Here is a 27,604-nt window from a genome sequence, read left to right as displayed (position 1 = left end):
CTCGGTGCGTCAGGTTCAGCTGGAATTTCTGGCAGGTGGCGGAGAGTGAGTTTAGGGCAATCTCCTCTGAGCGCAGGGCCAAAACAAACAGACCTCCTGGACCTTTGGGGATCATCTCTCTATGCTTGGCTTGCCAGTGAATGGAAGCAGCTTGTCTCTAGTTGTGCAGTTCGGGGTGGGCCCTAGCATATGCAGACAAACAGGCCCCACCCTCAGGAGTCAGAATTACACAAGGATGCCGTGCCCAAGAGGGCAGTGGTAGCTCACTATCACATTTGCCAGCAGTTGTGTGTTGCTGCCAACCTTCCTGTTTCCAAGCGAACAGAGACACTTGACGTGCTGCTCCAGATTCTTCTTCCAACGGAGGCGTCACATCTCCACTAAGTCAATGGAATTACTCCAAATTCATCCCCCACCCCCGGTGACTAAAAGCAGTAACTGCCTCACAGCTTCCACAAATAGATGCCTACTTAGAACATTCTCGATGAGCAGAGAGGAGGAGCGAGTAGGTCAGAGCAACCACAAGACCTGCTCCGTTCTTGAATCTAACCTGCTCCTGCCCACAAGGCCGACAGGCCCAGCACTGAATCGACCTTCATACAATATCTTTAGCCACCTTTCAAACATCCTCCTGCAAAATGCTCTCAGCTCTTCCCAACTGATGGCAGCAACATGGGTTAAATGCCAGCTGCTAGGTTAGTGGCTCACCCTCAAACTAGCTGTGTTTTGGGGACGTTGCATTGCAACGTCGTCCCTCTGCTTGGGTTCCCTGTTTGTTGTACATGGGGTGGCAGGGGATGGTAAGGTACTAGGAGAGTGGGTCACATTTTTTTTGATGGAACAGTTTTCCATTGGAAAATGCCCTTTTGTAGAGCCCTGCAAATCCGCGAGTATCCACTTTATATCTGTGGACCATTTCGGTGGATAGCTGCTCGGATGTGGATACAAATTTTGCATCCGCGCAGGGCTCTGACGGTAAGAACTGGGCAGGCAGCTGTGAGGAACCATGGCGCGGATCCTCCATCTGCCCTTGGTGGGAGTCCTGGGGGGGCAGGGACACGGGAACCCTACCGATGGCAGGTGGAGGGTCCGCAGCGGCTCCCCACAGCTGCCAGCATGGCTCTCTCTGACCCAGCTCTGGCCGGGGGGCTCGGAGCCACAACCCAGCCATGAGAATAGCTGGGCCAGCAGCTGTGGGGAGAGCTGCGGTGGACCCTCCATCTGCCCTGTGCGGGGGGGCCCGAGCAGCCACCTGGCAGCTCCGCAGGTCACCGTGCAGCAGTGACCAGTGGTGCTGGAATGGGAGGGGCCTTGCCTGTCCACTCTTCACAGGGGTGGATCCCTTCCCCTTCCCTTCCCTTCTTCTTCCTCCCTGAGACCCCTCCCCCCCGGGAGCCGTGGCAGACTCTCCACCTGCCCATAGTGTGGGGATTGGGGGGTCTGAGAGCTGAGGATATCCGCAGAGAATTTTTGTGGATCGCGGATCGGCTGCAGATACACATTTTTGTATCCACACAATTTTAAAATAAATAATTGTTAGGTGCATATTACAGTTTTGGCACATGTGCTTTGAATGCCCCAGTAGCAGCTTGTACAGCACATCAAACCATGAATGGGATCACAGGTGAGGGCAGGAAGGTCAGATTTTTACTTCAGCTTTATTGTACCAACATCCACACAAATACCTGGTATCCAGAATTGTAACCACAGTCCATTCCATAAAGGTACAGAAATCCAGTCCAGATTTTTCACAGAGGAAAAGGGACGCTTACATAGGCTATTGCCAGGGAATGAACCATACGTTTAATTAACCAACCTTTTCCCAGTTCAGACAGATCCTGGACTGGATTTCTGTTTCCACTTGGAGTGGACTCCGAGTCACATGGCACTTGGAGAACTCCTGATAGCTCTGTATTTTGGAATTAAACCATGAAGTTCCTGGATGGTTTTTGCACATGCCATTCCCGCTATTTCCCCTGGGTATTCCGTTCCCACTCCACCAGAAAGAAAAGACAGATTTCCCGCGGAAAATACCCATGGGAGTGAAGGGAGCAAAGCATGCAGCAGCCAATGTGATCAGATAGCAGAACTAGGCGGCACTCAGCGTTACACAAGGCAGCAGAGAAGATGGGCTCTCTCGCACATGAAGGTCTTGTAATAAGCGAACTGGAGTTGTTCCATGGTCAGCAACATGAAGGTTTTATTTCTGTGGTTTAAAATGTTTTATATCACAGTAACTTCCTGGGTTAGTGACACGTTTGGACACGAGTCATCTTGCACCAATTCAGGCAATAATCCCCCCCCACTCCCTCCCTTAAAATCCCCACCCCGAGACCACCCGGGTGGTCTGCACTGCTTGTAATGTTACACTCTTCTGTGGTACGTTTTTCTAGCACAAGGTGAATCTTCTTCCAAGTGGAACTGAACATCCTCCAAAGCCCCCTAAAAGCAACAGTGACATCTAGGCTGTGTGCACGTGATGGCTCAGGCACAGGGACGGGCTTTCACAGGGCTCCCAGGGCAGCTTAGTCGTCCCCTCCACAAATGGCCAGCAGAGCTTTGCAGTAATCGCCGGAGGTGTCCTTCTGCAAGAAGGAAACAAACGCCAGAGAAAAATGAAAAGCCAGAGAGGAGACTCTTGTGACAATGCAATAAGGGGAGTGCAATCTGGCCCTTAAAGCATTTTGATCTCCTCCAGCAGAAGGCAGGGATCAATACCGTTGGTGCCCAGACGTTATGGGGACAAGCCTCTTAGAAATTTTCACTCACAATGTTCACTGCCTGCCTGGTACATTTAAAGCGTGAATGGACAAAGTGCTGGTTACCATCCAGCAGGGCACAATCCTGCATCCCCTGGCAGATGGAGTAGCTGAAACAGACTTTCTAAAGCACCCTGCAGTCACCATGGTGACACTAATGGCCAGCGATTCAGAAGAGCCCAGGACACTCCCCTGCAGTCAACTTTAAGGGCAAAGGCCGAGCTAAGAGGCACGTCTTTAAAGCATGGCCCACTCCTGGTCAATGGTAAGGACAGTGCCCAGTGGGGATGTGACAGGGAAGTTCCCACCCCCTCCTCACCTCAATCATGTGGTGGAGCGATTTCTCGTGCATCTCCTTGAACACACGCCTGATGTTCAGCAGATCGATCTCGCTCCTGGAGACCATGATCCTGGTGAGGGTTCTCTCATCGGTGCCGATGCCCTGGCAACGTGGGGAGAAAGTACAATAACCAAAAGGGGCAGGGTGGGAGCATGGTGGGGTCCCCTCCCACCGTGCCTCTAGCTGATAAATTAAACGAGTTTCCCAAATCTCCGTGCCCAGGGAAGCGTGGCAGCAGCGACACTGTCGGACATAATGCGGGGCAGAGCTATTGCAGCTGGAGCAGCCAGATGGATGCTTCACCAGGACCCACGGAACGGAAAATACCAGCCATTGCTACAGGGCCACCTCAGCTCCAGCCAGGCTGAAAAATGCAAAGAGCGCCAGGTTGCCATGGGAACCCCAAACAGAGAGTCTGTTTTCACCTTCATGGAGTCGTAGAGCTTGTCAGCAAAGAAAGCCGGCTTGTCCTTGACGCTCCGAACTGCAAGCAGAGAGACAAGAGACGCAGTCTGGAAACCTTGCCAAGGCCCAAGCAACCAGCTCTGCCCCACACCCCCAGCAATAGTGGTATGGCTCCAGGATACCCCACTGGGGGCTGGCATGGGGGAATCATTCCCCACAGCACAGGCCCTCTAACAGTTTTTGCCTTGGGAGCGCCGTTTGCTCTCCACTTGGGTATTTCAGAGGGAGCAGCCACCCTCCCTGAATGTTAGTGGGGCTGGGATAGGAACCCAGGGGAAACCTAATCCCAATGAAATCAATGGCAAAACTCCCATTGACTTCCGTGGGGCTAGGATTTCACCCTGGATCCCAACTTCACAGCTTAGGCTGTTCTCTAAGATCATTAAGGATCCCACCCCCCAATCCAGGCAGGTAATTAACAGGCTCTGAATTATCCAGCTGCCTCATTTCCACTGAATGGAGAAGATGGACCAGAACCAATCCCTGATTTTCTTTTGTTTGTCCCTAGTATTATTCTGATCATGACTTTCATACAGAAAACAAGAGAGACTAAAAGACAGCTTTCCCGATACCATCCCAATATTTAAGTAATACAATCCCTTCCGAAGTTCCCACTGCGATCACTTGCAAAACTCTCCACGACTTCAGCAACGCAGGACTGGAGCGTATACTGAACTCACTAGGGCCCCGATCCAGCAAACACTTATAGCAGGAGCACGTGAGCAGCTCCATAGACATCCACGGGATGTTCCTTTCACACATTTCACAAGGGGGGAGAATATCTACGTCCGCTATTGGAAAAACCAAAACCGTGCTCTGATCCTGTTGGATTAGCTCCAGGGAGAGAAGAGGTGCCCCAGAGCCAGCTAGGTTGACCAGATGTCCCGATTTTATAGGGACAGTCCCGATTTTTGGGTCTTTTTCTTATATAGCCTCCTATTACCCCCTACCCCCGTGGGCAATGGCAGAGAGCCCCACAGGGCCATGCACCATCCCATACTGGGCCAGGTACACAATGGAATCCCGGGCCCCGGCTACCCCCTGAGCACACAGCGGGGAACTGACCGATGGCCACGAAGGCATCCCTCACGTCTCCAGACATGTGCTTCCGGACGGTGTGCGCCACGTCATGGTTGGTCATTTTAATGAACTCTTGGAACACTAGGGACCGAAGGAGAAGAGAGCACGTCACAAGCCAGAGCATACGAAGTCTCAGCCTCCCAGTCCCGAGGCCGCTCTAAGTTCTGCTGCAGGCCAAACCGGCCTCAAATTGAACCCAAGATTGGGGGGTGGGGGAAGCAGGGCACAAAGTCACCTATGCCCCTCCTTTGCATCCTGCCCCAAGCCCCGCCCCCCTAGGACCTGAAGATCAGGCCCTCTGGTCCGTGTTAGGAAAGGCTAAGGAGGTGCCAGAAGGAACGGTTACAAAACAGCACATGGGTATTTCCTAAGGCAGGCGCAGTTGGCAACCAGAACCCAGAGACCCAGAGGTGCAGGGTCTGCCACTCCTTCCCTCGGGCGAAAGGAAAATTTCCACCCTCTTATCAAGGGCTGCATCACTATGGGTGAGGCCGTCACAAGCTCACTCTTCCAGGAAACGGCAATGTGGGCACCATAGGTCAGATCAAAGAATTCACCACTAGTCATAGGGCCAGATGCTGGTGATTAACGTGCTCCTACCTCTGCGGAGATGGGGGTAACTCCGGGTGCACAAAATGCTCAAGAAACGGGTTTCTAGGGATGTGGAGTCGCCGCTGGAAACATCAGATAGTTTCTGCAAAACCAAGCAAGAATGAAGGAGGAGAGGAGACAGTGCAGAGAGCAGGAGGAGGCGTGCCGTACATCATTTCTTCCTGGGAGAGTTGGTGGGAAAATGTCAATCCAAAAAGCTTTCCAGAAGGAAAACAGCTTCTTTGACAAAACTGAGATTTTCACAAAATAAAGTCTATTTCTCTTGAAAATAGTTGGGTTTTCACTGAAAAACAGGAAAACCCAGACACAGAAACATTGTGGTTTTCAGTGAAAATCTGAAAAATTGCAACACAGAGGATTTTCCCCCTCTGTTTCTGTTGAAAATGTTTGACAGGGAAAGTGAATTATTTCCCAACCAACTTAGCTCCCTAGGTTTGATTCTGGTCCAGAGGGCTGAACCTGATGACTTCCTGAGATCCCTTCCAGCCCCACATTTCTGTGATCTTATGTTTTACCCAGGCCTTGCCTACACACAAACACTGTAGCGCTTTAACGAGACCCGGTGTAGTTAAAGAGATACACCTGTGTGGGTGGGTGTGTATTGGTGCAAAGGTGCTTTATTCCCATAGGGAACGGGAATACCCTATACTGATGCAAAGCACCTGTATCCCCATAGAACTGCGCCCACCCTCGGGATTGCACCGCTTTCACTATTTCTGTAGAAAGTCACACCGCAAATAGAAATAGTTAAACCGGTCTAAAAGACTGTGCAGGCCCGAGAGTCTAAAGTCATTAGTGAGCAGCTTGCGGTGGTCCTGAGTGGGCCGTACACCACCGGAACGGCCCTGCCAGTCTGACCTCGCACGCATGCTGTGGGTGCCATTTTGAGAGCCAAATGGCCCCCTCTATGCGGCAAAAGTGCTGGCACGCTGTTCCTGCACCTACAGACCCTGTTCTACACCAGTCAGCGGGGGCCTAAGCCTAAGCTACTGCAATCGGGGGGAGTTTTGCCCTTGACTTCAAAGGGAACAGGCAGGGCCGGTGCAACCACTTAAGTAAACTAGGCGGCCGCCTAGGGCGCCTAGTGGTTGAGGGCGCCTAAAAGCCCGCTCAGGCAAGGAGGTGGAGTGGAGGTGAACTGGGGTGGGGGGAGGGCCGCCTGCAGTAACGGGGGGAAGCACAGAAGAACCACTCCCCGCCCCAGATCACCTCCACTCTGCCTCCTCTGCTGAGCACACAGCCCCCGCTCTAAGTCTCCTCCAATCGGCACCGCAAGCCTGGGAGGGGAGGAGAATTAGAGCAGCGCCGGCGTGCTCAGCGGAGGAGAGCTGGGGCAGGCTCCCCGGGCGGGGTTAGCTGCCGCGGGGGGGCTCCCCAGGCCGGGTTAGCTGCCGTGGAGGGGGGCGGGGTTAGCTTCCACGGGGGGGCTCCTTGGGCGGTGTTAGCTGCCGCAGAGGGGGACCTTGCACGGGGGGGAGCTGCTGCGAGGGGGGGCTCCCCGGGTGTGGCGGGGGGGTTAGCTGTTAGCTGCCGCAGCGGGTGGGGTTAGCTCAAGCTGCCGCGGGGGGGGGGGGGGGGGGCCTCCTCGGGTGGGAGGGGCAGGTGGATGGGGTTAGCTTCCACCAGGGGCGGGGCGGGGGCCTAAGTGGTGGCACTGGCCCTGGGAACAGGACTGGCTCCCAGCTGTTCCACATCTCGGCTGGAAAGGATCGGATCTCCCTTCTCTTCCCCCTAGTGCAGTACCTTCCCACTTAGCATGGGCCCTGTTTAAACAGCTTTCATTCAAGCCCCCAAGTGCACCTTGAGGCCTGGCCAGGCTCTAGGGCACATCCCCTGGGGCCCCGTTGGGCACGGAGAGGCTTGTCAGTCTGGCTGGAGTCTGCAGACGCCTCTGTGGATTGCTGGGAGTGCAGATATAAAGCTTGGCTCAGTGTCAATCAGGAGTAACCCCACGGCAGTCAATGGGGCTATGTGGTGTACAACTAAACTTGGCCCGGGGGGCATCATTTCAGAAAAGTTGTGTGTAAACAAACCAAGGTGTGGGGGGAACTGCCCCTGTTCCCCAGAGCAAATGTCTCCCCTGCTTGGGCCCACAGTGCTGCCCACTCTGAAGTGACTTGGGACTGCCCTGGGACTCTGCTATTACTCACATTTCCCAGGCACCCATCACTGGTCTTGTCACTCGGGTTCCCATGGGACTTCCTGGGAGGGGGGTGTGTGTGCGTGCGAGAAATTGAGGAGTTGGACCACTGCCTAGGCTGCTCCCCCAGGACACTGCGTACATGGGCTCAGGCCTGGAACCTGCACTCCAGCTGACCTCAAGGGGGAGCTCTGACAGAGGCAGGAGGCAGGATTTGGCCCGTGGGAACGGTTGGAGCAAGATGGAGAGCTCCCTGCACAGAGAACCCTAGGAGGTGCCTGCAGCCTGGTCTGGGTGTACAGTGGGCCTTTTCTGCCTCCTCCCCCTCCAGCACTGCAAACAAACTAGGTAGTACCCTGTAAATCATGCAGATGGGGGTCAAAGAATAAAAGGGCAGGCACTCACCAGGCTCTCCGCAACCACCTGGCAGAGAGAAAGAGAGAGGGGGGGGGAGAGAGGAAGGCAACAGGGTCAGAGATGTGCAGCACACCCCCTTTCCTCGGGGAGGCACCGATCATTCCCCCCACCGAGAGAGAGGGAGGCAAGGGTGGCAGAAGAGGACTCACGTTCGCCTGGTGAGGCGCCCACTGTTCTGGCCACTGAGTGGCTTGGCCATGCCCTTTGCTGACCCGGCTGCTGAAAATGCCAGCGGTCGCCAGGGCAGGCAATCGGGCTGTTCACAAGTGCATTAGGTAAAATATAGACAACTCCATTACCCCTCCTCTGCTAACAATCCCTTAAAGAGAGGACCCCCGTGTGGGTCAGAGGAGAACGGAGCGTGCAGTGGAAATCTCATTGGGGGTGATGGTCTCCCAGCACGGTGATGGAGCATAAAAACAGCCCTACTGGGTCAGACCATCTAGCCCAGTATCCTGTCTTCCGATAGTGGCCAATGCCAGGTGCCCCAGAGGGAATGAACAGAACAGGAATCATCAAGTGATCCATCCCCCGTCACCCATCCCCAGGTTCTGGCAAACAGAGGCTAGGGACACCATCCCAGCCCATCATTATTATTCACAGAGCGCCATCAATGCACCTGGAGTTTTGCAAACACGTTGGAAGACAAGGCCCCTGCTCTGAAGAGCTTGCAGGCTAAGGCAATGTCTGGGCTGCAGTCCCAGGGGGTGATTACAGCTTTAATCTCACTAGCTCGGGTTCGGCAGCGGTGCGCCCTTCAGCACAGGCTGTCCAAGCCAGGGTAATTATGGGGCCAGGCATGCAGCTGCTGCCACTTCACTGCTCTGGTACCTGAGCTGGCTGGATTAAAGCTAGTTCAGGTCCGTCTACCTGAGCGGCAATCACACCCCGTGACTGCAGTGTGGACATACCCGGAGCAGGAGAGGAATGAGGACGTGAAGGGCAACCTGTGCACATGCCAGAGAGGAGCTGGGTGATGCAAGGCCAAGCCACAGGAATTGGGAGGAGGTCAGGGGGGTTGTTTGGTGCAGGGAGAGAGGGAAGGTGTTCCACACACACAAGGTGGCCTACAAAAATACATGGGGACCGTTGTTCTCTTCTGCCAGCCTTGAAAACCTACTCTGCCCTCTCGAGCCCGCGTGAAGGTCAGGCGCTGGGCCGGGAGGGCATTGGTCTTGCTATCTGATGAAACGTGAGATTATTCCAATGCATTCCTCCAGGGCTGAGCCCTGGGGAGTAGTTTGGCTGGAATGGCCTGAATAGGGGCCTGGGATTTCGAGTTCATCTGCTCAGCATTTCAGCCACTGATCGCTGCCTCTCTCTTTCTCCGGTACAATCAGCGGCAGGCCCGAGTGAAGCACTGCACAGGACAGGCGTAGGAACGCACAGCAGCATGCGGTAGTGATGTGAGCCCCCCCTCTGCTGGTAGCAATGCTAACGACATCCTCCAGGAGAACAGTGCCAGCCGCGCTAATGAAAGGCACATGGCAACAGGCTTCAAGCACAGAGAGCAGCAAATGGCGGGGCCACGGAGCCGCCGTGTCCACAGGCATTGCAGCAGCAGAATATTCCAACAGCCCTTGGAAGCCACCTCAGATAGCTCAGGCCAGCGAGATTCGTAAACAGGCTTTGGAGCGCCAGAGGGTGCAGTGCGGTGGGCAGATGATTCTTGTCACGGGGGTTGAAGTGTGAGCTCTGCGGAGGGCAGAGCTGTGTCAAGGGGGTCCTCATGCTGGACCCCACCAGGCTAACCTTGCCTGGTTCCAGTTGACTAACCAACCAAGCACTCGTGCCATGCTCACTGGGGACCAGGGGCCTTTCAAGCAAGCCCGGGCTGGTTTAGGGGTTTGTGCTGAAATCATGAATTCAGCAGTTCCTGGTTGATTCAGATTAGGAACCAGGTGCAGCTCAGCTGTTTTAGCTGCCTTCCACTCTGAGATTCGGAGTCACTGCCAGCAAAACGCAAGGGATCGGTAACTCCCGCGGATCAAAACCACAGCAGCTACTGGCGCCAGCCTGTGTGAAGCGAAAGCGCTAAGCTTCTTCCCACGGGACAGCCTTCCTAAGCTAACTGCAGCGGTGGTGCGAGCAAGGGGATCTGACTTTTTTTGTGTGTGGCCCACAAAAATGGTGGCTATTTTGCAAACTAGCTTCTGAACAACTAAATGGTGGGTGGTGGTGGGGTTGGGGGAGGTGTTTCCTTTGATAAGAAAATTTACAATCCAGGGGGCCAGACTGGGAGCTTCTCGGGAGAAGGACCTTGTCTTCTGTCATGGTTTGTAGCTGCCCTGTATGTTTACATACAACAGCAATGGCTCCAGGATATTAGAACTAGGGCTTGCAGAAATCAAGGATGGCAGTTTTACCCACACATAGTTTTGTCCCAGAAACGGTTCCGCTTCACTAGGCATTTTTCATGTAGGTTTATGCATGGGAACATCTGAGTCATGAAGACCAGACTTTCCAAACACGGGGTCCTGACATTGGACACCTGAAGCCATGGCTTGATTTGCAGAGGCGCTGAGCCCTCACAGCTCCCATTGGAGCACCTCAGAAGACCAGGCTCCTTGTTTAGGTGCCGGATGTTAGGCTCCCAGTTTGAACATTTTGGCTTTGTTGACTTTCCAAGTGCAGCGGCTGGTGTCGTTCAAGGCAGGCGGAAGGAGCAAAGCGAAGACAGGAGACAAACAGGAAAAGAGTCAACGATCGCACTAACCAGCGTGAAACCGCCGTGGAACCCAGAAAGGAATGGTCTGAAAATTCCATCCGATACAATGCCAAAGTGACCTCTGGGCAGACTGGCACATGTTACAGCACTTCATTCAGGGCCTCGGACACCAACCCGCTCACTAATTCTACATCTTTTTAGCTAATAAAATGATTCATTTAAATTCTAAAAGGAAGCACCACCCCCCTAACTCCTCCCAGTTCTCCTAGCAGTATGGTGTGATTTCTGCAAACCCCAGCTAGACTATTCTCATGGAAAATTTCATTGAGATTTTTCCTTTAGGTTGGGAAAAGAAGAGCTACTAAGCAGCGCAAACTCTTTGAAGGGCCCCTGCGCCTCAGTGCTGGGTCCAGGGAACCCACCAGAAATGGAGAGGGTAGGCGGTCTCGGCATTCTCAGATCCAAGGAGCAAAGGAGAAGCTGATAAATAACACCGACTCCCAAGTCTGTGAGCATGTGTGTATGTGTGCACACCTGCAGGTGCAGTTCTCACCTTGGCATCTTCATGAGCTCGTGTGAGGTCTTCTCCTCCTTCGTCACGGTTGCCCTGTGTTTAAACATGACAGTCATGGAGAAAGGATCTTGGAAGAAATGTCCACTCAGAGCAGGAAGGGTCCTTGTCCCTGCTGCACACCCAAACGATATTGGACGGCTGAGACTACTAGCTGTGGCAGAGAGAGTCTTTCACAGCCAGGTCACATGGTTGGTGGCAAAAGCCTTGGCTGGCTGACAACTGTTTGGTGACCTCTGCCTGGTTCCTAATGGACACAGGTCTACATCCCAAAGGCCATGCATTTAGCACTAATGGGCTCCCTGGAGCCTGCACTCCCTTTTCACCCCTGCCAGGGGTCTCTCCAGAAGACACCTGACACACACGGATGGGGATGGGAAGCCAGCGCTTCTGCTGCCTGTTCCGTATAAAATTAGAGGACTGGAGTCCACAGTACTATCTGTGTGGCAATGTCCCTTTAAGCCACCTGGCTCCCTGGATCTTCCCTGTTCTCTGCAGTGACAGTATATTTATTTATCAGGAGTTTAACTGGGGCACAAAGACTCCAGGACCATCCACGGTGAGATCTCCAGTCCCACCCCAGCAGGTGCGCACCGAGTACGTTTCCTCCAACACTCCTTGACCAGCTGGGATACAGCATCACCAAGTCCTGTTCGTTAAGGACAGGCTGCCTGAGAGCCCTGAGCATTTCCTGTCCAGCCCTCAGTTACCTTCTGAGAAATAGAGAGGAGATGGGGCCAGATCCGCAGCCGGGGTCAATCACCACAGCATCATGGGCCTCAGAGCAGGAGGTTGGCTTTAGTAGAGCTACACCGATTGACACCAGCTGAGGATCTGGCCCAGGGACTCTCGAGACATTTTTGTCTGGGTTTATAGCTCCGTTTCCCCCTTTAAAAAATGTGCCCTAGAGTGTGACCTTTTCAACAGCCTGCAGTCTGACTGGATGGCCATTTGGCATGTTGCTTTCCTATAGGCCACAGGAGCTAGAAGTGAAAGATTTGAGTGGGTACAGCCAACCAATGGGCAAACACCAGGTGTATTCCTGAGTTCTGCAAGCTGTCTTAGATTCTACCTGAAGAAACACAACCACATCCCTGTCAACTGTCGGGGAGAAGGGGGGCTATGAGGAAACTGGAGTTTTGCGAGAGGTTAGATTGGAAAACCAGAGTCCCACAAGCAAAGCACACTGGAGAAAAAGTGACCCTACCAGAGCCAGGGAGACAAGAATCCTCTTGAAGTGTCCTGATGTATCAGAGCTCAGCGCATCCTCCAGAGATTTGTGATAGGCTGAGGAGAAAGGAATGCAAAACCGAACACAATATAAATATGCATCCCACCTCAAAGAGTCAGCCCCCGCCTTCCGCTCACGCATCCGGTGTTGCTCAGGCAGCTAATCATGCTTGCCACACGGGCCCCGGGGATGGAACGGGGCAGGTGAGAGCGGTCCTTTGCCCCTATGGCCTGTGTATCCAGCTGCCTTATTTGCACACATAAAATGGACGCACAACAGCTTTTACAGGCACAGTTTTGGGCATGGAACAATGGGTGCTTGGAATTGGAGGCCGGCTGAAAAGCCTTCACCTGATCCCACGTGGTAAAGGACAAGCCCTCTGTTCCACAGATTCCATAACGAAAGGGCCAGATGGAGGAAGAGTGGACAGAGGAGAGGGCAAGGGTAGGACATGAGTCATGCAACTGGGTCATGGCGAGGCTCCAGGATGGGCATGTACAGCTAGTTACCACGCATGGAGCTGTCTGGTCCAGGGCAGCGGGTGTTTGGGAGAGAAGGGGAAGGGCTTGGAATGGGCTCCTGGACTCTCCCGTTTTCTAAGGACAGGAGCTCAGGGAGAAGCGATGGTGATGGGCACTAAGACAAGAGCCTGGGTAGGCGGGCAGGGATCCTGTTTGCTGAGGATGGACATGCAGGAAATCTAGGACTTGTGCCAAGCACCTCATCTGTTTCTATTGCTCCTGAATGGAGGCAAGAGCCATTTGGGAGATGCTGGCCATACCTAGAAGGTTTCAGGTGCCTTCATAGAGCTGTGTGAGGAACCCAAGCCTGGAGCAGCAACGGTACATAGACCACTTACTCTGGCAGAGTTGTATTGGGGGGAGCTTGGTCAGCATTGGTCTTGAGTCCCTCACTTTCAGTAATGCTGAAATGTAGCCCTCTTCTCCCCAGGCAGATTCCCCCCGGCATTTCTCTAAGATCTCTCCTCTGGCTTCCTTACCTACTTTATACGCCTCATTAATCGCCTGGATCTCCCGATTGTTCCGAGTGGCCAAAATTTCAATGAGAATGTTCTCATCGGTGCCAGCCCCCTGGAAGCACAAAGGGAAGAGAACAGCACATCCCTACGTTAGCAACGCACGGCACACTGCGGGATGGGAAGTGCCTTCCGGAGGGATGTTGCTGGTGAAGTTAGGATGAAAACCCTCCTGGCTGGGCATTTCCACATCATCCCAATCACACAATAAGGAAGATCTCTTTAATCACAGCAACGCTTTGTTTCACAGACAAAATCCCTAAGCACAGGGTAACTCCAGGGTAAATACCTCGTGGCTATGTCCTCATTCCTGTTTATTTACTCTGTATTTGTGGAGACTGGAGAATCCCCCAAGGCAGTGACACCTAACGCTGTGTTTGTGGACCTCAAGCCATGACTAATTCACAGCACAGCAAACAGAAGCTATTCTCCTTGGATTGCTGGCTTGGCTCCTCTCCCGCATAGTTATCAGGGGATTCGCTTATTGCAGTTAGGCATTCAGTGATCCACCCGCCCCTCGAAGAGCTCTCTGGATTCAAGGAGGCAAGAAAAATCCCTTTGGCCCTGAAAATCCTGCAGGTGCCCATTGGGTTTTTAAAGGGAAGTTCTGCTGTTCTAAATGCTAAGAGCTGCAGCAGGCTCCGGAGAGGGTAGGAATCACAGCAAAGTATTTCTTTATCCTCATCATGTTTTCTTGTTGGGGTGGGGACGATTAGGACACGTGGGATGCACATCAAGTCTCTGCATCTGCCCCAGGGCTGCTGCTCTCTCTCTTTGCTGACAAATGGTGCTGTCCCAGGTTGTCACATTTTGCTTTCCTTCCCATTATAGCTCCTATCCCAAACTCCTGCTGGCATGGCCTCGCGGGTAGAGCATTGCACGGGTCCTCAGTGAACCTGTGTCCTATTCCCAGCTCTGCCCCTGGCCTGCTGAATGACCTATGGCAAGTCACTTCACCTCCCTGTGACTCATTTTCCCCACCTGTCATCATACTGACTTCCTTTGTAAAGTGCTTTAAGATCTACTATAAGAGCTGTATGAGAGCTAGGTATTCTGATTATTTCTGCTTTGGGTCTGGGCCCATCCCCTGCCTCTCTCCCTGTTAGTTTGTGGCAACAGGAGAAGCAAACGGAAATCGCCAACTGGATGAAAGATGCCACCCTCTATGGCATTGCTCCCGTGCATTGGGCCACGCAGCCCTGGAAGCCTGGCTAGAGTGCAGCGGGAGCACCATGGCTAACTCTCAGACACAGCTGTGGAGAATTTTTCGACTGAACAATTTACCTCCATGGCTTTCTTCAGCTGCTTGGCATCAAACTGTGCCGGTGTCATCATCAGTCCAAGGATCAGCTTGGCCAAGCTTCCCGACAGCTCTGATTTCAGATCGGCCATCAGATCCTGCAAAAGGGATGGATGTCATCATGTTTAACTCTGTCTTCCTCACCAATCACAGCTCGGAGCAGCTAGTGATGGAGGGAGTCATGGTTACCCCCTAATCTTCAGTGCTCCCTGCTGGCTAGCAAGGGGAAAGGTGCAGAACGCAGGAATCAGAGAGGGGAGTAAAGAAGAAATACCATGGGCAAATACTTAGGCTACCCTGTGCCTCAGTGCCCCATCTGTAAAAAGGGGCTAAATACTTCTGCACTTTGGGTGACATGAGGAGAAAATCCATCAATGAGTGTGAAGTGCAGGTACTATGGAGACATGGAAATGGGCCCAAATTCTCAAGCGTCTCCTCTCATTATGAGTGCCTCTGTTCTGGGATGCCTCACAGGAGACCCCATTTCACAGGCAGGAGCTCAGCTCTTGGAAGATCAGACCCCAAGTTGTCTAAAGTTGGACACTCAAAACTTGAGGCATCCAAAAACTGGGGCCATTTTGAAAACATGGCCCTTATTGACAGGGTTATGTGGGCGAGAACGGACAGAAGAACTTTCCACTAAAGACCAGACTCCTTCCTGACTGGGATTTCTCTCACAGGAAAGGGATAAATACGAAAGATGCTGAACTCTGTCTGTGAGTCTTTCCCCTCTCACAGCTTCCTCTGGCCTGGGGGAGACAGAGGAGACAGTAGTGGGGAAAGAGAAGGTGAAAATGAGCAACCAGACGGAAGGGAAAGAGCAGAAAGGACAGGAAGGTGGCAGGAAGCATCAGGGGAAAGGAGCCTGCGTCATTACCCTGCCAAAGTGAGACTTGTAGGTTCTCAAGATCTCCTGTCTCTGAGCGTTGCTCCTCTGTGTGACCACATCAATGATGGCGCCTTCGTCAGTGCCTGCAGTGACACAGAAACCAGCCCACGTGAAGACCAGGGGACTTCGCACTGCGGGGATGGGCCTGAAGGACAGGTAGGCACAGACTGAGCCAGTCCAGGCTCTAGACAGGGCCACTCAACAAAGTCCAAGCTCCTGAGACATGTTTGCTGCCATAAGGCCTGTGAGGCGGAAAGATGGGTGTCTAGGGCACTGGGAGCTCCACTATCTAGACCCTTCTCAGCAGGATTGTGAGGGGCTTGGGGCAGAAGCCTTCCCCACCCTAAGGCCGTTTCTAACAACAGGCCTGGTATTCAGAGTCAGTCAGCACAGCACCTCCAAGGCAGTGGTATCACACGATCACCCCAAATTGGCAGCACTCCCCAGGGCTAGGCTTGTGCAGCGTCTGCCAGTCATGGGGAGAACCTGACCAGAGAGCTGAGTATAGTTGGCAACAGCAACTTCCTCCAGCAAAACAATCGGACACTCGGGGGAGAATTGTCAAGTGTCTAGAAATCAGTGAGGAGCAAGTCCCATTTTCAAAAGTGACTTAGGTGCCTAAATCCCACTGAAAGTCTAATGGGTCTTTTCTAGCTCGGGTAGCTACGATTCTGGGAATCTCCCCTACCAGGAGAAAGGTGAGGCTACAGCTAACTGTTCGGTTGACATTAACCCTGCTTCCTCCTGACCCACAGTGTGTCAGCCATGGCACCATGACTCAGGCTTGTGGGGCTACAAATAGGAAAGTAGACGTACAGGCCTGGGCTGTGAGACCCTCCCCCCCTTGCTGGGTTTCAGAGGCCAGGCTCCAGCCAGAGCCCAGGTGTCTACACTGCTAGCCCTGAGAGCCAGAGTCAGGTACCCCAGACACTTTCCTCAATGTAGACACCAAAGGGTCTGATTAGTTTATCAGCCTGCCAGCGAAGGGCTGTTCCCTACTGTATGTTCTCCAGTCTAATTTTCAATGATCTAAGAGATGGGCTTTAGCTGTCCAGAGAGAGAGAGACACTCTGGGAGATCCCACTGGCAGGAAGTGTCCTGATATTTAGTCTAAATTTCCCTTTGATCACATTTAATCATATCCTCTGATATCCCTCCTGGGCCATCCCAAACAGCCCCTCCCTTCCTACTTGTAGACCAGAGCTGAGTGAATTGAGAGCAACTATCCACAAACATCTCAGTCACCCAGGTGCTCCTCTCTTCCTGTTTCCTAAGATGTGCACAAGCAAAGGGCAGGAAACCAAGTGTTCATGAGAAGGGGATTTGTGGCCCATGGCCCAGAATCGTCTACTCAGGAATCAAAGTTTGTTCCCTAACTAAATAAAATTCATATTGGGTGGAAGTAGCGTCTAAAAGTTAGACCATCCAATGGGGGAACAGAAAAAAAATCACATGACTTTTGTGACCAGTCACACCCGTGCAAATCTCTAACACTTGAAGACATACTCACTGGTGTGAAGAGTTTGCAGATGCCTTTTAGGCTGAAATATGTATGCAGAAAACAGGCAAAACAAAGTCTGTCTGTTGAAGGACAATCAGTGATATGGAAAATGGGCCAAACTCTCTGAGTAAATCCTTCACTACAAGCTTTGCACTCTACGCAGCTCCAACTCCAGCTGCCTGAGCCAATGCTGACAGTTCTTTATTCCAGTCCATCTGCAGAATTATGGTTCTAGATCTTTATGCAGATAGTCTCAGACCTTCATGGGTTTTCTGCTCTAGAATCCACTAGGGAGTGGAACATTTCCCCAGAAGACAGAGGAGATAGGGCCGCCCACCTTCCACCAGGGCCCACAGTGTCCTACTTACCAAGTCCCTTCATTGCCTTCCTCAGCACCTTTGCGTCACCATCAGCATTAAAGTCTGCAGCCGGGCGCACGGTTCCTCTCAGCTGCAGAAAGGTTAAGAGGTTTTAGATTAAATCCAGAAGCCCACTGGGCCAGGAGAGGAGAAGAAACAGAGGGAGAAGGCGTGTTAACCAGCAAGCCAGAGGCAAAGCGGCTAGTGGGATTAGAAAGCAGGTGGGGGGAGGGGGTGGATGCCGCGCCAGCAGTGTCCAGATACTGCCCACCCCGGGAAGGAAATAGCCAAGAAGCCCTGAAGAGGAGGCGCTGTTGCTTGTATAAATACCATCCTCGCCTCATGCTGCACGAGAGCCAGACTGGGCTTCACCACCTCACACGCCAGGCAAAGGGACAGAGCTGAGAACCGGGAATCAGCAGCACATAGGGGATGAAAGTCTTTCCCCTCCCGCATTAGGCCAAATTCTACCCTCGGGTGTCCTCATGCAGCTCCCACCAACAGGAACGGAGCCGTCCGTGCCCCTCCACAGGCTGACTGGGCTGGGAAGGTCTTTGCCACCCAACCCAACCCCTCATCTAATACTCTGCCAGGCAACATTCCCAGGGGGCTCCTTGAACAGCCTCGCTGCTGGGGACTGAGCCCCCTGGTCACACACACAAGATCTGCAAAAGGTTCCTAGAAGATCTGCCGCGCTGCCATTCCCCAGGGTGTCCATCCCCATCACCTTCCCCCCTCCCCCCCCGAGCCCTGGGATGTCTCATCAGTGCAACACCATTAATGTGCAGGAGACCTCCGTGAGGCACTGAAGCCAAGCTCCAGATTGCACGCCGTGTACGGTGCTGACATGGCACTGGACAGCACCAGCACCCAGCAGGATCCACCAGGCTTGCATTTCAGTGTTAGCAACATGTGTTAGCAGATACACGTGCTGCTGCCGCGTGGGGGGGAGCATCCAGCACTTCCGGGGTTAACTCATCACTGGAAATCAGAACCTCAAGGGAAACCTCGTGTTAATATGCACGGTACAGACGTCTGATTGGCCAGGGCAGCAGCCAGTTAGAAGGTGCCAGCGCGCAGAGGGAGGAAGCTGTGATTTACAAGCTAGCAGGGAGCAGAGGAGGAGGGATTGGAGTGGGTTCTGACCTCTACTTTAGCCACTGCACTAAGCTCCCACATCCGATAGGCCACCTGCGCAGCTTCAGGGAAGAACTCACCTGCGGCGCTGAAATGGGAGGGGATAGGACGTCAAGGACAGTGAGCAACTGGGGAACTCACCAACACAGGACAGATCAGCCAGCACCATAACCCAACCGCTGAGTGACCCCACGCCAGACCAGCCCACACCATCACCCGATCTCTAATGCCCCCAGGCCAGAACAGCCCACACCATCACCCGATCTCTAATGCCCCCAAGCCAAACCAGCCCACACCATCACCCGATCTCTAATGCCCCCAAGCCAAACCAGCCCACACCATCACCCAATCACTACTGCCCCCAAGCCAAACCAGCCCACACCATCACCCGATCACTACTGCCCCCAAGCCAAACCAGCCCACACCATCACCCGATCTCTAATGCCCCCAGGCCAGACCAGCCCACACCATCACCCGATCGCTAATGCCCCCACGCCAAACCAGCCCACACCATCACCCGATCTCTAATGCCCCCAGGCCAGACCAGCCCACACCATCACCCGATCTCTAATGCCCCCAAGCCAGACCAGCCCACACCATCACCCGATCTCTAATGCCCCCACGCCAAACCAGCCCACACCATCACCCGATCTCTAATGCCCCCACGCCAGACCAGCCCACACCATCACCCGATCTCTAATGCCCCCACGCCAGACCAGCCCACACCATCACCCGATCTCTAATGCCCCCACGCCAGACCAGCCCACACCATCACCCGATCTCTAATGCCCCCACACCAAACCAGCCCACACCATCACCCGATCTCTAATGCCCCCACGCCAAACCAGCCCACACCATCACCCGATCTCTAATGCCCCCACGCCAAACCAGCCCACACCATCACCCGATCTCTAATGCCCCCAAGCCAAATCAGCCCACACCATCACCCGATCTCTAATGCCCCCACGCCAGACCAGCCCACACCATCACCCGATCTCTAATGCCCCCACGCCAGACCAGCCCACACCATCACCCGATCTCTAATGCCCCCACGCCAGACCAACCGACACCATCACCCGATCTCTAATGCCCCCACGCCAGACCAGCCCACACCATCACCCGATCTCTAATGCCCCCAAGCCAAACCAGCCCACACCATCACCCGATCTCTAATGCCCCCAAGCCAAACCAGCCAATACCATCACCCGATCTCTAATGCCCCCAAGCCAAACCAGCCAATACCATCACCCGATCTCTAATGCCCCCACGCCAAACCAGCCCACACCATCACCCGATCTCTAATGCCCCCAGGCCAGACCAGCCCACACCATCACCCGATCTCTAATGTCCCCACGCCAGACCAGCCCACACCATCACCCGATCTCTACTGCCCCCAAGCCAAATCAGCTGACACTGCAATTCAGTTCCTAATGCCCCTGGGGGCAAATCAGCCGCCACTCTAACCCAGTCCCTAAATGCCCCTCAGGACAGATCAGCCAGCATCCCAACCCAAATCTGCAGCCCTTTCCCCACAGCCTGAATCTTAGCATGACCCAGAGCTGCTGAGACAATAGTGGGGCTTTTGTGCATTGTCAGGATAAAGCGACCGGATGGGGCGGCTGAGTTGAGCCTTGGGGGCAGAGGTGTTTTTCACGCTAGCATTGCCATGACTCGGGGTGCACTGCATCGCCGGTTCAGCTGCTTCCCTGCGCTCTGGGACACTGGTAGGTGACGAGGCGTTGGCTCCATAACCTGAGCGATCGGTGGGCCGGGAACAGGGCAGGGAGGTTTCTCTGCTCCTTGCGCCCAGCACTGGGGGGACAAGGACAAAGCATTCCCCCCACCATTGCTTACAGCATGGGACCCACTCTAGTCCATATCCTGCATCTGCTGTGCTCCCCCGTTCGCGTCCCTGCCTTCCCCCAGCTGGCAGCGATCGGGTGCCACTGGGGGGACCGCAGGACTGTGAACAAGGCTGGGGCTCACATGTGTTTGGACAATGGCCCTGTCCCTGCAGGGTGGGGGGAGCTGGGTTGGGTTTTTACAGCTGCGTTCAGGGGCAGTTCCTATGAAAGGAGGCTGTTTCGCGCTGGCACGTCACCAGCGGGAGAGTGACTCAGCTGCAGATGTGGAGGGGGTCCCGTCCCAGTGCAAGCTGGAGATACGGGATACCACGGCACCCCTTCAGCAGCTCCCTCAAGCCCACGGACCGGGCAGCTACAAACGCTTCAGCTCAGGTGGGGCTTCCCCCAAAGCCAACGTCTGACAGGGGCCTCTAGAGGCAACAATTGGGGGCGCAGAGGGGGACTGAGGGGACTGGGACAGGACTATAACCCCTCTGGTTGTGCTGACTATGTGGACTACGGGACCTGCTCCTATTGACGTCAGGGACAGAGGATCATGCCCATGATGTGGATGCTCCACTTTGGCACCAGACCAGCGCTCCGTGCCTTTCCCTGGACTGCAGTGGAAACCCTCCAACAGGGCCCCAGACGGAGCTCCAGTCAAGGAGGCTGGAGAGCCTAGAGTCTGGCCTCCCCATAGACCCCGGGGGACGCTGGCGGGACAGTACAAGGTAGGCAGCGGGCGTGGCAGGAATGCTTACTCATCATCTCCCCCACACAGCTTCAGCAGGGCCTTCTTGTACTCGCCGGACGTGTCGTCCTGCAAAGGAAGAGGCAGAGGCTAAAACCACATGCGTGCACAGGGCAGACCTCTAGCCACATCGCGGAGCCAGGCCCCAGCCGGGGTTGTCTAGCTTGAGCAGGTCATGTGCTTCCCCTGGGCGGAGAGGGGCGTGACGCTGGGTCTCACAAAGTAGCTCATGAGTGGGAGGGGATTTCCTGGCTGCATTCTCCAAAGGAAGCCAAGGCACAAGGCAGAGGAGGGCCGCTTGGGGTGCCACCATCCACCACACTGTGGATTCAGGAACAAATCAGTTTGGTAACATATTAGAAGGAGCTTTAGCCAGCTGGGGGCGGTGGAACCCCAGAACTCACTGCAGTTCTGGGGGTGTCCAGACCAGGAGGGGAAAAAAAATCTAGTCAGAGCCTTCCAGAAATGCCTGAGGGACGATTCCAGGGAGCATCGGAGAGTCTCTCCCTAAAGCTGCCTCAGCAGCGAGTGGGGATTAAGGGGTTCTGTGCATCAGAGAAGAGGCTGACGAGAGCTTTTCACAAAGCCAAAATCAACCCCAACAACTCCCCAATGTTCTCCTGTTGGTTTTCCAAGCCCAGCTCCCTGCCGCCCCTCCTCACACTGTCAAAAGATGGGGAGATGATGGGATTCCCTGGCCCCACGTGTCTCCCTTACGTATGTGGTTGGGATCAAAGCTGAATTACTGGGTATTCTCCTGGCAGTGCCCTCCTTTTACCTTAATCATGCTGTGCAGGGACTTCTCATACTTGGTCCTGAACACTTCCCGGATATCCAGCATGTCGATCTCGCTGCGGGAGACCATGACGCGGATCAGCGTGTTGTCCTTGGTCCCCAGCCCCTGGAACGGATGGCCCCACAGGCCACGGCTTAGCCACACAATCATGCCAGAAAGTCACAACTTGTCTGCAGACAATTCGCCAGCTCAGAAAGAGGCGAAACCCTGGACGGGCGGTTCTCTCTGCACTGGTCACCCAGCTGGGCTCCCAGTAACTCGCGAAACCAGCCTAATGCCAGCTAGTCAATGTCCCCGTGGCCCTTTGGCAGAATCTCTGCTCATTCACACTGCTTGTCCCCAAGCCCCTGGAAGGTTAATTCTCCTGGAGCTCTGCAATCTTCTCCTAGAGCGCAGTTTCAGAGGAGAGCAACAGTGTCATTACGTTAGCCTGGGCTTGGATTTCCATGGCCAGAATGAATCTGCCCAGACTGTTCCCACCCCTCTGTCCCACGCTCTGCTGAACTCTCCCTGCCCACGCCCGGGTATTAGAACCCTGCCAGGCCTGCGCCCAGAGGAGAGAGAGCCCCGTGTCTCTCACGGACTAAAGGAAACGGGGTTCATGCCTCGCTAGTGGGGTTTCCCTGACACAGCACCTGCAGAGCCTGGGCTCCTGAGAACGTCCTGCACCACTCACCTTCATGGCCTTGTAGAGCCTTTCAGCAAAATACTCTGGGGTGCTCCGGATGCACTTCACTGCAGGAGAAACAATGAAGGTGAAAAAACAAGAAGAGTCACAAGAGTCCAGTGACCCCGACAGACAGGGCTCCCCATTGGCCAGCAGAGCAGAGTGGTTTCCTTAGCCCTTCTAACCACAGCACTCCAGCTCAGGGCACGGCTGACTCCTTCAAATCTTCCAGGCTCTCGGTCTCTTCCCCACACCTCCAACACCACATTAGATGCTGCTCCCTAACCCACCCCCTGTTTCCCCTGTACCGTGTCTGTTTTCCTCCTGTCCCAGTATAATTCCCGAGGCTCCCTCTAAGATGTATTGTAACCCCCCGCAGGACAGTGGTCTCCCTCTAAGGTGTATTGTAACCCACCTGCAGGACAGTGGTCTCCCTCTAAGGTGTATTGTAACCCCCCGCAGAACAGTGATCTCCCTCTAAGGTGTATTGTAACCCCCCGCAGGACAGTGGTCTCCCTCTAAGGTGTATTGTAACCCACCCGCAGGACAGTGGTCTCCCTCTAAGGTGTATTGTAACCCCCCGCAGGACAGTGGTCTCCCTCTAAGGTGTATTGTAACCCACCCCCAGGACAGTGGTCTCCCTCTAAGGTGTATTGTAACCCACCTGCAGGACAGTGGTCTCTCTCTAAGGTGTATTGTAACCCACCTACAGGACAGTGGTCATCACTAAAGAGCCAGGATGAGTTACTGTATTGTGATGCCTCAGATGTCGCAGCTGTTGGCTAATCTAGTTAGAGAGAAATGAGCATCGCAGATGCTGCTGTGATGTAATAGCCGGAAAAGGTCTTTTTAATGGTGGGTCAAATCTTGGCGCTCTATTTTCCTGTTGCAGATTACAGGTAACTCCTGTAGACATGGGATCCTCCCAGCTCTTCCTCCTTCCTTACCCTCTACAATAACGGGGGTACGGACTGAAGGAGAACTGCAGGATTTGGGCTTGCATTTACACGCACAGCGCGGAGCTGGCCCGGTGACACAGCAGGGGTTTGCATATATTTCCACGAGTCAGCCTCGCTGCGGGCTCCTCTCTGCTGTCCAGGGCTCTCCAGCCATTCCCTGCACGCTCAGGGGAACGTTACACGTTTTAGCACCAATGACTGTCCACCCAGAATCTCTTTCCGAGACAGGACACCAGACTTGACAGACCCTGACCTCATGCAGTCGGGCAAGTCCCACATTCGTATACATGGGGGGACCCAGTCTGTGTTTTTCCACAGGGATTAGTGTGAAATTTTCAAACTTGGGTGCCTCAAGATGGATACCTGGGGCCTGATCTAAAGCCCATTGATACCATCAGGAATTCTGCCATGGATTTCAGTGGGCTTTGGAGTAGGCCCCATAATCCATGTTAAGGCACCTAAATAAAAGTGGCCCATTTCTGAGAGATGCAGAGCACCCACACCACCAGGTGTTGTCAGTGGGATCACGGTATCGGTAAGTGCTCAGGTCTCTTCTTCAGAGATTTGGAGACAGGCCCTTCACTTTAAGTCCCCCCGTTTGACCCCTTTGGTGCGAGCGTCTCCTCCGGCCCTGCCTCTCCACCAGACAGCACCAGCTCACCCACTGCCATCATCAGCTTCTCAATGTCCCCAGACAGCTCGCCCCGGATGCTGTCCTCGATGGGCTTCCCGGAAATCTTCAGATACTCGTCAAAGACTGTGGGGTGAAAGCAGGAGAGAGGCCCCGTCACAAGCCACACTGGCATGGCCCAGAGGCGGGGGAAATGGAGGCCAGCGTCTTTGTGGGGGAGCAGACACCACTCTGCATGTTGGGGGCTCTCAGAGGCAGGGATTATTGCCTTTTAGGTGTTTGGCTGGCAAGAGGTGGCAGAGCGTCTGGCTGTTCTCAGGAACCCTGCCCATGGCTGCGTGGGAGGGTGAGAGGAGGAACTAATCTGTTGTGTTTTCTCTTCACTGCCATATGCCACGGTTGCAGCTCTTCCCCATGGTGCTCCCCCATTGGCCACCAAGAGTGTGTTGGCCACCTGAAATCTTCAGCTGACACGCTGGGGATTGAACCGGGGACCTCCAGAACTAAACGCGTGGGCTCCTACAGCTTGAGCTAAACCCCCAAACTCTATGGCTTGGGGCTGTAACAACTCATAGCCTCTGTGTACCTGCATAGAAGGTCCCTGTAACCTGCACTCCCCGTCTTGAAGTGGTTTCCATCATATGCAGGGTTTACAGTTATGTTCAGTGGCTCGCAGCACCCCCACTATACAAATGGCTCCACATCCACTGCCTGTAACACCCACTCACCAATGGGTCAGACAGGTGCACCCCCTCCTTTGTGCATTAGCCAGATTGCGAGTCATTCAGACACTACAGCATGAAGGCGGCCAGCCAGTGGCTGGTTTACTCCACTACTTTCACAGCAAGTCTGCTTTTAAGGCAACTACCTTAAATGATGTGGGTTTTAATCAGCAGAGGTACCAACGACAATAATGAAAGCTACGAAGCACGTCTACAGAAACAAAATCCCTTGGGGTGAACAAGTTATTGCAGCCATGAGGCCTGAGAGAAGATGAAAAGGAGCATTCAGGGCTCCCCCAGCAACAGCCCGATAAGATTTTGCCAGAGATGGAATGGGCACCGGGGTTTCCTCCCTCAAAATTCATTAGATCTCATGGAAAACGGTTACTTGTCCTTCCCAGGCGTGACCACCAGATGGCGAGAGCCAGACTGGCTGGCATGTCCACACAGAATCTGCAAGAACTAGCTAGCTGCTTTGTGGTTTGGCGATCTTATGATCACTTTGAAAACAGCTTACCCAGGCGGAGATGCTGTTTGCTTCGGTTTCCCAGGATGTAGATGAACTGGGCCTCGTCTGTGCCCCACTTCAGGTCGCCAGCTTCCAAAAGATCCTTGCAGAAAGGCGAAAACAGCAGCAAAAGCCCAGAGTCAGAGAGTGCTAAAATCCTGAACCCAGAACGCAACCCAGAACGAACACGCTCAACACCTGCCTTCAGTGCCAGCTCCAAACCCTAATGCCACCGCTTACAAAAGGCAAAGCCCCTTCCCCGTCTCAGGCTCGATCATTTGTTTAACTGACTTCATCTATAGGGACGTTATCAATTCAAAATCTGATTTGTCTTGTCTTCCTTCCCCCCGCCATATCTCACTGTGTCTGTGTGCAGTAAAAACAGTTACAACCGTGCAAGAGCACATGGCTGGAAGAGAGCGAGTGTGTGTGTGTGTGTGTGTGTGTGTGTGTGTGTGTGTGTGTGTGGAGACCTAGGTTCATATCCTGTTTGGGCCACAGCCATGTGTGTTTGTGAAGCTTTCTACTCAGTTCGAAAGCAGCTCCTGGGTGGCTCTTGTCCACACGGCCTCTCAAACGCTGTAAGAAGGGGTGATAAACCTGGGCCTGAGCTGCAGAAGTCAGAGCTGAACTTTTCCAGTATGGGGTGTCCGCAGCCAGGGCTTTGGGCCCCTTTCTAGCTGCCCAGACACATAGCAGAGCAATGAATAAACTACAAAAAATGTGCTTAAAACTGAAGTCGGAGGGGCCAGGTTCTCGGCTGGTATAAATCAGCGTCGCTCCGATCTGAACCAGCTGGGGATGCAGCCAGTGCCATGAAAAGCTCATTCTGACCCATCATTCTTCCTGCCAGGGAAGCGAGCCGTCTCAATTCAGCGACACTTACCTTGGCATCCTGCTCCACCAGGTCCTCGCTCACGACATCGTCCTCCTCCCGCGTGCCCTGCATCAGAGACGAGAGACCAGTGCCTCAGTCACAGAGGAATGAGGGCAGCGGACAGACAGGGGGGAATGGGGAGGGGCGGACAGATCAACGTACCTGAAGCAAAACAACGAGCATCTTCTTGAAGTGGCCCGAGGTGTCTCCCAGGACATCTGCCTCCAGCTCCCTCTCGTAGGCTGGAGCGTTGGAAAGGAAAATGGAAAGCACCTCAGGTCTGTATTCAGGTTAGGCCGGAGCCCAACACAAGGCTCCCAGGATCCAGACCCCGGGTTCAAAGGACGTATGTGGAGCTGCTGTCCAGCATGCCACCCCTCTCTCAGATGCAATCAAAGCTGCACTGCCTTTCACAGCAAGCCCCAAACAAGCCAAACCCATTTCAGAGGCACTGCCCCCTGCCAACAACTCCCCTCGCCCCCACAGCCCCATCACCATAGTTTGACTTTTTGGGGGGCGGCTCCAGTCAAGCCAATGGCACTGTGCATGGGAGGGGGGCAAATTCTGTGCCTGCCAACAGGGGCACCATTTCAGGTTTTTTTGGGGGGAAGGGACAACTTTAACCATGATTCCAAGAGCTACTTAGGCAACTGAAAACTCTATTTATTTATTTTTGCAGTTAATAACTTAGAAATTCTCTGACAGGAGCACTGTATCTAATTCCTATATCAAGAAAGAAAATTAAGTAAATAGTAGACCCACTCAGCTCCAATACTAACATGTTCTGACATCTTGTGGGAAGTCACTTAAGGGACACTGGTTAGGTTTAAAATGGAAGTGTATATTCTTACTCAGCTACTCTTACTAAAGTCAGAAGGGACCATCGTGATCATCTAGTCTGACCTCCTGCACGTCGCAGGCCACAGAACCTCACCCAGCCATTCCTGTGATAAACCCCTAACCTCTGGCTGAGTTACTGACTTCCTCCAATCATGGTTTAAAGACTTCAAGTTCCAGAGAATTCACATTTTAAATCTGCAAGTGACCCCCTGCCCCATGCTGCAGAGGAAGTGAAAAAACCACCAGGGTCTCTACCAATCTGACCCAGGGGAAAATTCCTTCCTCACCCCAAATCTGGTGATCAGATAGACCCCGAGCATGTGGGCAAAACCCACCAGGAAGATACCGAGACAGAATTCTCTGTAGTAATTCAGAGCCCTCCCCAGCTAGTGTCCCGTCTCCAGCCGTTGGGGATTTTTGCTACAGGCAGTCACTGACAGGCCACACCATTGTAGGCAGTCCTGTCATACCATCCCCTCCATACATTTATCAAGCTCAGTCTTG

At 53.7% G+C, this 27,604-nt stretch overlaps 1 protein-coding gene across 2 annotated transcripts in view; it reads right to left on the bottom strand.

Annotated features, from left to right (window-relative positions):
- Positions 1-1,642: 1,642 nt before the first annotated feature.
- The window catches only part of ANXA6 (annexin A6), a 40,666-nt gene continuing 14,704 nt past the window's right edge, over positions 1,643-27,604 (bottom strand). The window contains exons 7-26 of one of the 2 annotated variants that reach the window (XM_054037953.1): positions 26,423-26,502; positions 26,270-26,326; positions 25,393-25,486; positions 24,184-24,279; positions 22,573-22,631; positions 21,879-22,001; positions 21,111-21,169; positions 18,515-18,593; positions 17,378-17,459; positions 15,497-15,591; positions 14,604-14,717; positions 13,284-13,374; positions 12,260-12,339; positions 11,035-11,088; positions 7,802-7,819; positions 5,245-5,338; positions 4,630-4,725; positions 3,525-3,583; positions 3,079-3,201; positions 1,643-2,585 (exon numbers count right to left, since the gene is read on the bottom strand). In XM_054037953.1, coding sequence (XP_053893928.1) covers positions 2,526-2,585; positions 3,079-3,201; positions 3,525-3,583; positions 4,630-4,725; positions 5,245-5,338; positions 7,802-7,819; positions 11,035-11,088; positions 12,260-12,339; positions 13,284-13,374; positions 14,604-14,717; positions 15,497-15,591; positions 17,378-17,459; positions 18,515-18,593; positions 21,111-21,169; positions 21,879-22,001; positions 22,573-22,631; positions 24,184-24,279; positions 25,393-25,486; positions 26,270-26,326; positions 26,423-26,502 — 1,613 coding nt within the window. In that variant the 3' untranslated portion in view covers positions 1,643-2,525. The remainder of the gene's footprint in view (positions 2,586-3,078; positions 3,202-3,524; positions 3,584-4,629; positions 4,726-5,244; positions 5,339-7,801; positions 7,820-11,034; positions 11,089-12,259; positions 12,340-13,283; positions 13,375-14,603; positions 14,718-15,496; positions 15,592-17,377; positions 17,460-18,514; positions 18,594-21,110; positions 21,170-21,878; positions 22,002-22,572; positions 22,632-24,183; positions 24,280-25,392; positions 25,487-26,269; positions 26,327-26,422; positions 26,503-27,604) is intronic. The other variant, XM_054037954.1, reaches the window with a different exon arrangement.

Source organism: Malaclemys terrapin, chromosome 8 (genome assembly GCF_027887155.1).
Source record: "Malaclemys terrapin pileata isolate rMalTer1 chromosome 8, rMalTer1.hap1, whole genome shotgun sequence".
Taxonomy (NCBI): Eukaryota; Metazoa; Chordata; order Testudines; family Emydidae; genus Malaclemys; species Malaclemys terrapin.
The sequence above is the reverse complement of the archived record's forward strand: the minus strand, read 5'-3'. Positions and strand labels throughout refer to the sequence as shown.